We start from the raw sequence: 9,272 nt of genomic DNA on the forward strand, positions 1-9,272 counted from the left end.
ATTTTTTGAAAAAATATTATAATTAAAAAAAATCAATTTTGAATTTTCTATTTTTTTTTTAAATTAAACTTTTTATTTAGTTCTTCTCTATTTAAATTTAATCTTATTTATTATTACAATTTTAGTTATTTTTATTTTGTTAAAATTTTATAAAATTATTTAATTTTAAAAATATTTATTCAAATTTTTATTATATTTTCATTTTTGTGAATTTTATTAAGGTTTCGATTTTTATTTATTATTTGGATTTATTTATTTATTTATTTTGTTTATTTTATTAATTAAATTATTTTTGAAAAATCACCTGATGAACAGGTCAACTTTTTGATTTGGAGGTTTTTTATGATACAAAAGTCACTTTGAAGGTTAAAAGTGTTAGTGAAAAAACTTCAAGGTTTAAAGTGCTAGTAAGTGATACTTTGAGGGTTTTTTATGTGATTTTCCCTATATTTTAATGAGAGAGACAGAGAGGAGAGATGATTTGAGACGTTGAAGTTTCTTGATGACAATTGCAATTGCTAAGATTTCCCTATTATATAGAAATTTCACAGGAATTTAGTTATTTTATGACCATAAAAAGTAAACGAGTCAATAATTATTTGAAATTAAAATCAATGGCTCGATACGAGGCCACGATGAAATCAAACGGAAGGATCGAAGCACTACACTACTCATAAGGCCGCGTGTACGACCAGAACACTGTTGACTTTTTGACCTTATTGAGTCGGCCACGTAGGAACTTCTTAAGCAAGTTCTTACCCTTTCCAAGCCTAGGGGTGGCCGGTGGGAGTACGGGTACGTATGGAATAATATCTTAATTTTCAGTACTGTATTTGTGATTTACTTCAAAAAAATATTTGGTTTTTTCTGGATATCCGAATTTTCTTTTGAATATTTACTAATATTTTGCGGATACTTACATATCTCATACACTTTGTTTAATACAAGTAAATCTAAAAAAATATATATAAATTTGTTTTCCAAACTATCTTTTACATAATATAAAATAAAGTTTAGTGAAACTATATGTTCTACTTAATTATTTAATAATACACAAATTTAGGAAATTGTAATTCTTTTAAAGATTTGATATTCCTTTCTTAATTTAATAGCTTTATAAGTAATTTTATAAATAAAATTAATAAAATGAAGTGTTAAGATAATAATTATATAAAATTATACATTTAAAACTCTATATTAAATTATATAAAATCAGATAAAATAGCAAACAAATTGCAATCGCAATGTAAGAAAAGGGAAGAAGAGCGTTACGCATCGATCATCTTCCCGATAAGCGTGAGCTGGTCTTGCGCCTCTTCGATGAGCTCCTCGACTTGACCGCAGCCAAGACGCTTCTCGATCGCCTCCCAGTCTTCTACATTAAATATGAAGACAAATAGATCAAGCAAAATCAATTAGCACCTACGTTGGAACGTGCTTTGGAATCGGTGCATCGTTCTCAATGACTTCACACTCGTAGTCATCTGGAACACCCCAAGGGTCCCACTCTGCAAATGCAAATCAAACAAATCATAAGACTCCATGGTGAAGAGAGTGTTTGTAAAGTGGGTAAACTCAGGGTCCGAAGATTCGATGAAACATTGAAAGTCTGCTCGGTAGGCATACTACAGCACAAGAATGTGATAAGAGCTCAGACAATAGCTACTTCTATAAAAGACGGATACACTTGATAATAAAGAAGCCTGAAACAGAACTACTTAAAGGATGATCAAACAACTCATGTGTTTTAAAAAAAGGGCATGGCGCACTAAGACAGCTCGCCTTATGGATCAAACATCGTCAGCACGACGATCATAATTCGACACCACTCCATCATTACACAAGACAGAGATAATTAAACATGCCATCCAAGCCAAGAAAGTCAAACAAAAATCACAGAGATCGTTAAACCTTCAACAGATTCTCAAGAAATAGCCAAAGGTAGTTAGTTACGCATCAAAACAAGATTAAGACAGCAATATCCACAACAAAACTGGATCTGGAAGTAACTCCGGATTAGGAACACGACCAAAAACCTATGTGACACTGAAGAGCAAAAACACGGTTCCAAACTTAAGTAAACTACGCAAAACACATTCACTCAAACGCCTAACTTAGCAAACTATACAAAAAGCTTGTTCTCTCGCTTAGCTTTTATAAAGATGACACCTTTGCAATCCCCTGTTTCAGATTTTTATACCTAACAGCTCAAAGTTTCATACTTTGTTCCCTTACAATAACAACAAAGTGAAATCACAATCTCAAATGATAAAATCAGATACCATAGCAAACGAATCGCAATCACAATGTTAAGAGAAGGGGAAGAAGAGCGGTTACGCACCGATCATTTTCCCGATGAGCGTGAGCTCGTCCTGCGCCTCTTCGATGAGCTCCTCGACTTGACCGCAGCCGAGGCGCTTCTCGATCGCCTCCCAGTCTTCCTCTTCTTTGCAGACGTTGAGACGGTGGCGCGTGAACGATTCCACCGCCTTGCGGTATCCTTCGTCCTCCGGCACGGCCTGGATCTCCTTTAGGGTTTTGCTGTAGAGATCGATCAGCACCGCCCTCGCGTTCGGCACGACGTCGAGACCGACGATCCCAGTCGTCTGCTTCACTTTAGCCAGTAGTGGCCGTCCGATTGCGCGAAGGAACATCTCGACCGTTGGATCTCTCTCTCTCTCTTCTCTCGCCGGCGAAATCTCAGAAGGTTTGTTTGTTGTTTACAGTGTCAACTCTCACATTTACGAAAGTGAGATTGTTAAATTGGGTCAGGGTATGGGCCTTCATTGAATAATTTTAGTTTTTATATGGGCCTTACTTTGAAGCATTTTAGTAATTAAATGCTTAATTTCGAACAATTAATTAGTACTCCTATTGCGTTGGCTACTTTCTAGAAAAAGGTACTTTTATCTAATTTGTTTTGACCAAAAAAAAAAATCTAATTTGTTTTCAAAATTTATATGGTAGAATTTCTACTATTTCCCCCTGTAAATTAAGTTCAAACCTTATATTGTGTCCGGTAGAATTATATTGTCTTCCTAACTTGGCTTGTTCAACTTTTCATTATTTTATATCTTTCTCTCTAAAGATTTTTAAGTTCTCAGACATGCATTTTCTGTGTCAGTTTGACGTTTATGGATACAGAGAGTGTGATCAAACAAAGATGTACTTTGGTTTGACCATAGTCAAAATGTTTACTATATGAGTTTTACTCTGTCAGTGTACCAACATCCATTCATAACTAGCTTCTCTGCGGCTTTGACTGTAAAATTTTGTAGATGTCCAACTCTGTGTTCTTCTCAAAGCTTTTTGACTCCTTTGACTCAAACTTGGTCTATATAAGTCCCGTTGTTTTTGACTCATTTCTCTCATTGCTATCTCTCTCTCTCTCCAACCCATTTTAAAAGAATCTCTCTTACAACAGATCACCTCTCTCCATGTCTGGAAGTGAGGAAGATGATGTTCTTCCCCGTTTCTCCAAGGTCTTCCTCTCACAAACCGCTTCTGAATCGATGGTACATCTCTTCTTCTCTCTTTCAATTTTTCCTTCTTCCAATGTAACAAGTAGAAAGTATTATGTTTGGGAGAGTTATGGTTTAGGAGCAAAGAATCTTTAGTTACTTGGGATGAAATGTGATCAAAAGATTCTTGATTCTTCATACGTTATGGTTTAAGTCTTTTGATTTTAGTATGAGTTTTCTGATGAGTATGTTTGATAATTATCAGGCGATTCCAGAGTCTTTCAGTGAGCATCTTGAAGACCCACTGCCACAAACAGCTAAGCTCCAAGGCACAGGGGGTGGTGTTTGGACTGTGAGCTTCAAGAAAATACGTGACCGTGCGTATTTCACTTCAGGGTGGTCCAAGTTTGCAGAGGACCATGAGCTCAAGGACGGAGAGTTCTTGACCTTTGTCTACGACGGTTTCCACACTTTTGAAGTCAGTGTCTTTGGTCTTTCCGGATGTAAAGAGATAAGAGCTGCTGTGGAGTCAGTCAACCTCTCTGATGTTGATTCTGACAAAAAAGAAGAAGAAGAAGAAGGTGATGATGATGATGATCCTTCATTCGATGCTGGTGAAGATAATGAAGTCAGCCAGAGTGTTGACATTGTATCTAATGCTGAAGGTTGGATATATCATACTAGTACTTACTAACACACAAACTTGTTGCTGAAACATGTTTTTTTTTTGTCACAGTTGTTGAAGGGTTTTCGAATTTGGAGGTTGAGTCTAATCCATGCTTTACTACCACCCTCAAGAGCAGGATCTATGAGCTGGTAACTTAAAGATCTGTTTTACTGTCTTTTTCCTTCTCTTAATATGGCTGGCTGGTATATACATGTTTTTTTGGGTTTTGTGTGTTATGCAGTTGATTCCTGCAAAGGTGGTGAAAAAACATAAGCTTAAATTTGGTGACCGCATCAAGTACATAGATGGAGAAGGGATCATGCATGGGGTTAAAGGGAAATGGACTGATGATAGGATTTTCTTCAAAGGATGGAACAAGATTTGTAGAAGGAACAGGCTTAAAGAGCATGATACTGTCCACTGTGAGATGCTTCACATCAGGAAAAAAGTTCACTCGATCAAGATCACTGTCACACGTGGTTGAATCTTTCATCATCAGTTCAGCACCATCACCACACCCTTCATCCATCACTCATCAATGAGTTGTATTTTTGTTTGTTTTATTATGAGTTTTGTAGTTTCCTTGTCAGGTTTTATCGTACTAGTAGTACTTTCTTTATCCCCAAGAAACCTTGTGACCTTATTGATGTTTCATGTTGTATTTTCAATGCTTATCATGCAATGCATCTATGCCTTTTTTATTTTCAGTGTGATTTTCTTATCAACTCTGGATTAGTGGATGTCACTAAGTCTCAGGATTAACTTCATAAACTAACTGACAAAACCCAAGTTAAAGTCTAGGAAAAAATAAACAGTACACACACAGCAACACAACACATAAGCTAAAGTGATATATCATATTGTCTCCATAGATTATAAGAAAGTAACTACGGCGCCAGGGAACTTGTTATTGTATTGGCTCGAAGAGCTTCGTCTTTGTTGCTCATACTGAAAGACAAATTTCGAGCTTCAGACAGTTAGATCAAAAGCTTGGAGATAAGAGCTTTCAACAATATCTAACTCATACATTCCGACATGCGTACCACAGGGAAGCGAAATGAGTGATAATCAGACCAGACTACGAACTACAGAGTAATAATCAGAGAGGTAGAGAGCGTAGGATATAACTCACCGGAGAGAAGAAGAGACAAAAGGGCGTGAGAGTGAGAGTGCAGTCAAAGGCTAAAACACCTCCCCCGGTTATATGCTTCTCTGTTCTCTTCTGTTCATTTTTTTTGTAGAGACGTTTTATATCCAAATTAACAAACCTTTTATGGATATAAAAATCTTCTGTCTCAACATTTTACGTTTACTATAATTTTAAATTTATTTATATGTTTAGTGTTTATATGTATATATGTAAGAATTCTAAAGAGTAACTTCTCTCTTTCATTTTCTCTCTGATATGTGTGTGTCTTGTTGGATGAGATTTCGATGTTAGGTCGATCGAAGATCTCCAAAAGATGGTGATCAGGCGATGAAGGTATCGGCCTGAAGTGGTGTTTTCTCAGCTTTGGTTCTGTTCCCGGTGGTTTCCGGTGATACTCCGTGTAGGTATGGTGGCGATTTTATGTCGGTAAAATCGGTGGTGAGTTGACGGTGGCGTTATTTCCACACACGTGTCATATCTTTTTCGTGTTAGTGACGCGTCATTTCGTCATTACCGAGTTGTACTTTGAATGTGGGTTTAAATTGGGTCGGTGGTGAGTTTTCGTAGTGTTTATGATTGGTCTTGCTTGTAGGGCCTGGATGTCCATTCGGTTTGGACTTTTATGTTTTGTAATCTTAATCTTGTTTAATATAAATAAAAATCTAGATGGCAAAGAAAAAAAATATGTATATATGTAAGAACATATGTTATAAAAATATACTTCTCTAGGCAATCTAAAAATTATTTTCAGTTTCTTCACTGTTTTTTTGTCATACGCCTTTGATTTTTTTGCTAACTCAAGTGTGCTTAAGCATGCTAGCTTACATTCCATTCTCTTTGCCTTTCTTCATAAACCCCATACCAACACCTCGGTTGTCCAACCTTTTCCATTTTATTATGTGTGTATACCGCTAGTTATTTGTTAGAGTGGGCATTAATTCATGCTAAAATGTTTCTTATACAAAGGTATAACCAACTCCAACTTCAATTTGGAGTGATTTGATATACACTGTCTACATTTACTATAGCCTAATAAATATTAGAGATAAGTTGTTTCAAATAGTTAGTCTAGATAAAGCCAGTTTCAAAGAAAAAAAAATAGTTAGTCTAGATATCAAATTATTTTATTTAGATAATTTTTTTTTCCAAGTTAGTTTTTTGATACTGATTTTCATTTTGTTCTAAAAGACTATGGAAGTTTTTATTTTTTTAAGATTCTAAAATGCTTTTTATATTTTGTTAGAGTTAACTAAAATACCAAGCTAGCTAATTTTCTGATAGTTTTAGTTTTTACATTAATTTTTTGTTTTGATAAATATGATTTTTTAAATTTCTATATTTTAAAACGTTATTTATATTCAGTTAGTTTTTACGTTGGTTTTCAAAAATATTTGTCAGAGCATCAAATTAATTTTTATGGCAATATTAAGTGGTTTTTCTAGGGTTACCAATAAACAATAAAGAACTAACATGGATTTAAAGATAACAGCCAATATAATCAACTAAGAGAGAAAAGAAAATTGAAAATATAGCTTGATGATAAAATTGAGTCGAACTTTTACTAGACCGATGATAAATTATAGCTTGGGAGGATCTTCTCGGTTCAGGTTCCATCGGTTGATTCTAAACCGGGTTCGATGTTCAAACCGATTAAAAATGTGTAAATCGAGTATCGACTCTTGAGATGTGGGCCTAGAAAGTTTGTTACAGGGTCAGAAACGTCAAGAAGATCCTGAGAGGAATCCGTAGCTGCGTATCTCCTCGGTGCTCTGCTTCTACTCACCGAAGTCCCAGCTTCTCCTGGTACTTTCTTCCTCTCTAGAACGCACTTACTTGTTCCATCAGAAATGACATGATGGATAATGCAGTTGGGAGTCACTCTTACTTGTTCCATCAGAAAGAAAAGTATATTGGTCAGTCCCTGGGTTTGATAAATATAGTTCATTCATTCATTGGAAGTACAAGATATTTTAGATTAGTTTTGCAGAAAAAAAAATCAAGAGGACTTGGATTTTCGACGAAATGCCCTCGTAAGCCTCATTCGACATATGGAACCCTCAAGTCAATGTACTTTTGTATTTTCCTTCATTTGTATTTTTTTATTAAAGAAGACTTTCGAACTTGTCTTTTTCTTTCATTTATTAATTACAATACTCGCCACTCATTCCAAAAAAAATTATATTTTTGTACAACCGAGAATATACAACTAACTACATATTATGTGGAAAATCTAGATGTTAACAAATAATCTGAAAAGCGACATGACTACACAGCTGTATGTAAATATACTTGGAGATAGTCTTTTTTTTTCTTTTTGAATCAAATGTGTATAAATATACTTGGAGATGGTACGTACACTTCCTCTTGTGAATTAGTCTGTGTGTCTTTATAGATTCAGGATATTTTAGATTAATAAAAAAAACGTGTATAAATATATGTATCACATATTTATCCAGTTATGAACCGATTCAACTAATCCCTCCAAACATATTTGATTTAATACTAGCTAAAGACAAGGTAAAAGTACATGTTTAACATACGAAAAAAGTGTCTACATGAATGAAGCCGCGAGAAAAAGATTAATGATTACTGCATGACTAGAAGTAAAAGATTTAATAAAGCGTATCTAAAAAGACTGAAATCAACTTCATCATACATGATACATAAGTTGACTGTTTTTATCGAATAAGCTCATACGGGAAATGTTGATTATAATACCCAAAAATACACTCTTCCATCAAAATTAAGTGCAAACATAATTAACACTAATGAAATAATTCTAGGAAAAATTACATAATCACACAAGGCCTTGGTTCCTCCACCACAACTCTAGAATACCCATATGGTGGATAGTAAGAACTTGCATATGAAGCAGGATGGTATTGGTACTGGTTGTTCCAATAGGTAACCGGGTGAGCAATAACCTCGGGTTCTTTCGGTTTCTCCGGCTCCTTTTTCTCTTCCTTTTTCTCAGGTGGTTTAACAATTTCCACCGAAACGATATCTGCGGTACATATCTTCCTTAGCTTCTTTACGAGTTTCGGTACATCAACTTCTCCCACCACCGTCATTTTCCCGGTTTTGTCATCCATTGCTATCGAAGTAACACCTAAAAATGAAACAAATTATAAGAAATGTTTATTCTCCCAACTTTACAAAAATAATAATCATATTATCGTAAATTTGAAGTTTATGAAGATACCTGAAAACTTAGAAACAGTCTTCCACGATTTCTTTCTGATCCTTTCCTCGTGAACACTCAGTTGCAACACAGATTTCTGTTATTTTAAATCTGAGATCAGTATGGCTAATTGTAATATTTATATATTTACTTTATTTTAAGTATGATTGATTAGTTTCTATAAAATAGCTAATCAACATCAGTTAAACTAAATATAATTGATTATTTCAAGAAAAATATATGAAAGAAGGGTGTACCTGCGCAGTCATGGCTCAAGAAAAACTGTAGAAGAGCTTCAGAAATTTCAGATATATTTTAAGGGAAAATCGCATAAAAAACCTTCGAAGTGTCACTTACTAGCACTTTAAACCCTGAAGTTTTTTCACTAACATTTTTAATCTTCAAAGTGACATTTGTATCATAAAAACCTTCAAATCAAAAAGTTGACCGGTTCAGCAGGTAATTTTTCAAAAATAATTATTTAATTAATAAAATAAACAAAATAAATAAATAAAAATCCAAAAAAAAATAAAAATCGAAACTTTTAATAAAATTTACAAAAATTAAAAAATTAAAAAATAAAATTTTAGAAAATTAAATAAATATTTTAAAAATTATTTTCTAAAGTATTAATAAAATAAAATAACTAAAAATTAATAATAAATAAAATTAAATTTTAAATAGAGAAGAACTAAATAAAAAATTCACAAATTTTTTTTGAAATGGAAAATAGAAAATTCAAAATTCAAAATTCACTAGTGACGATGATGGTTTCTCACATAACCATTGACAATGGCGATAATTGTCATATCT

General features: G+C 33.9%; 3 protein-coding genes across 3 annotated transcripts; 1 reads left to right on the forward strand and 2 right to left on the reverse strand.

Moving 5' to 3' along the window:
* Positions 1 to 1,434: 1,434 nt before the first annotated feature.
* Positions 1,435 to 2,744, reverse strand: LOC130507026 (probable NADH dehydrogenase [ubiquinone] 1 alpha subcomplex subunit 5, mitochondrial; the record flags this gene model as incomplete). Its single annotated transcript, XM_057001735.1, is given in 2 exon segments — positions 1,435 to 1,508; positions 2,342 to 2,744. Coding segments are annotated over 2 exon segments (387 nt in total), but the record flags the coding sequence as incomplete, so codon positions are not given.
* A 503-nt stretch (positions 2,745 to 3,247) lies between these two features.
* On the forward strand, positions 3,248 to 4,787 carry LOC130507027 (B3 domain-containing protein REM20-like). Its single transcript, XM_057001736.1, has 4 exons — positions 3,248 to 3,515; positions 3,727 to 4,126; positions 4,198 to 4,277; positions 4,370 to 4,787. Exons 1-4 carry the CDS (start codon positions 3,438 to 3,440, stop codon positions 4,610 to 4,612), a joined length of 801 nt encoding a protein of 266 aa, XP_056857716.1. The 5' UTR covers positions 3,248 to 3,437; the 3' UTR covers positions 4,613 to 4,787.
* Positions 4,788 to 7,958: 3,171 nt separating this feature from the next.
* On the reverse strand, positions 7,959 to 9,052 carry LOC130507025 (heavy metal-associated isoprenylated plant protein 13-like). The gene is made up of 3 exons (XM_057001734.1): positions 8,717 to 9,052; positions 8,481 to 8,556; positions 7,959 to 8,387 (listed from the first exon to the last, which is right to left on the reverse strand). Exons 1-3 carry the CDS (start codon positions 8,726 to 8,728, stop codon positions 8,068 to 8,070), a joined length of 408 nt encoding a protein of 135 aa, XP_056857714.1. The 5' UTR covers positions 8,729 to 9,052; the 3' UTR covers positions 7,959 to 8,067.
* Between the last annotated feature and the right edge of the window lie 220 nt (positions 9,053 to 9,272).

Source organism: Raphanus sativus, unplaced genomic scaffold, assembly GCF_000801105.2.
Source record: "Raphanus sativus cultivar WK10039 unplaced genomic scaffold, ASM80110v3 Scaffold3918, whole genome shotgun sequence".
Classification (NCBI taxonomy): Eukaryota; Viridiplantae; Streptophyta; class Magnoliopsida; order Brassicales; family Brassicaceae; genus Raphanus; species Raphanus sativus.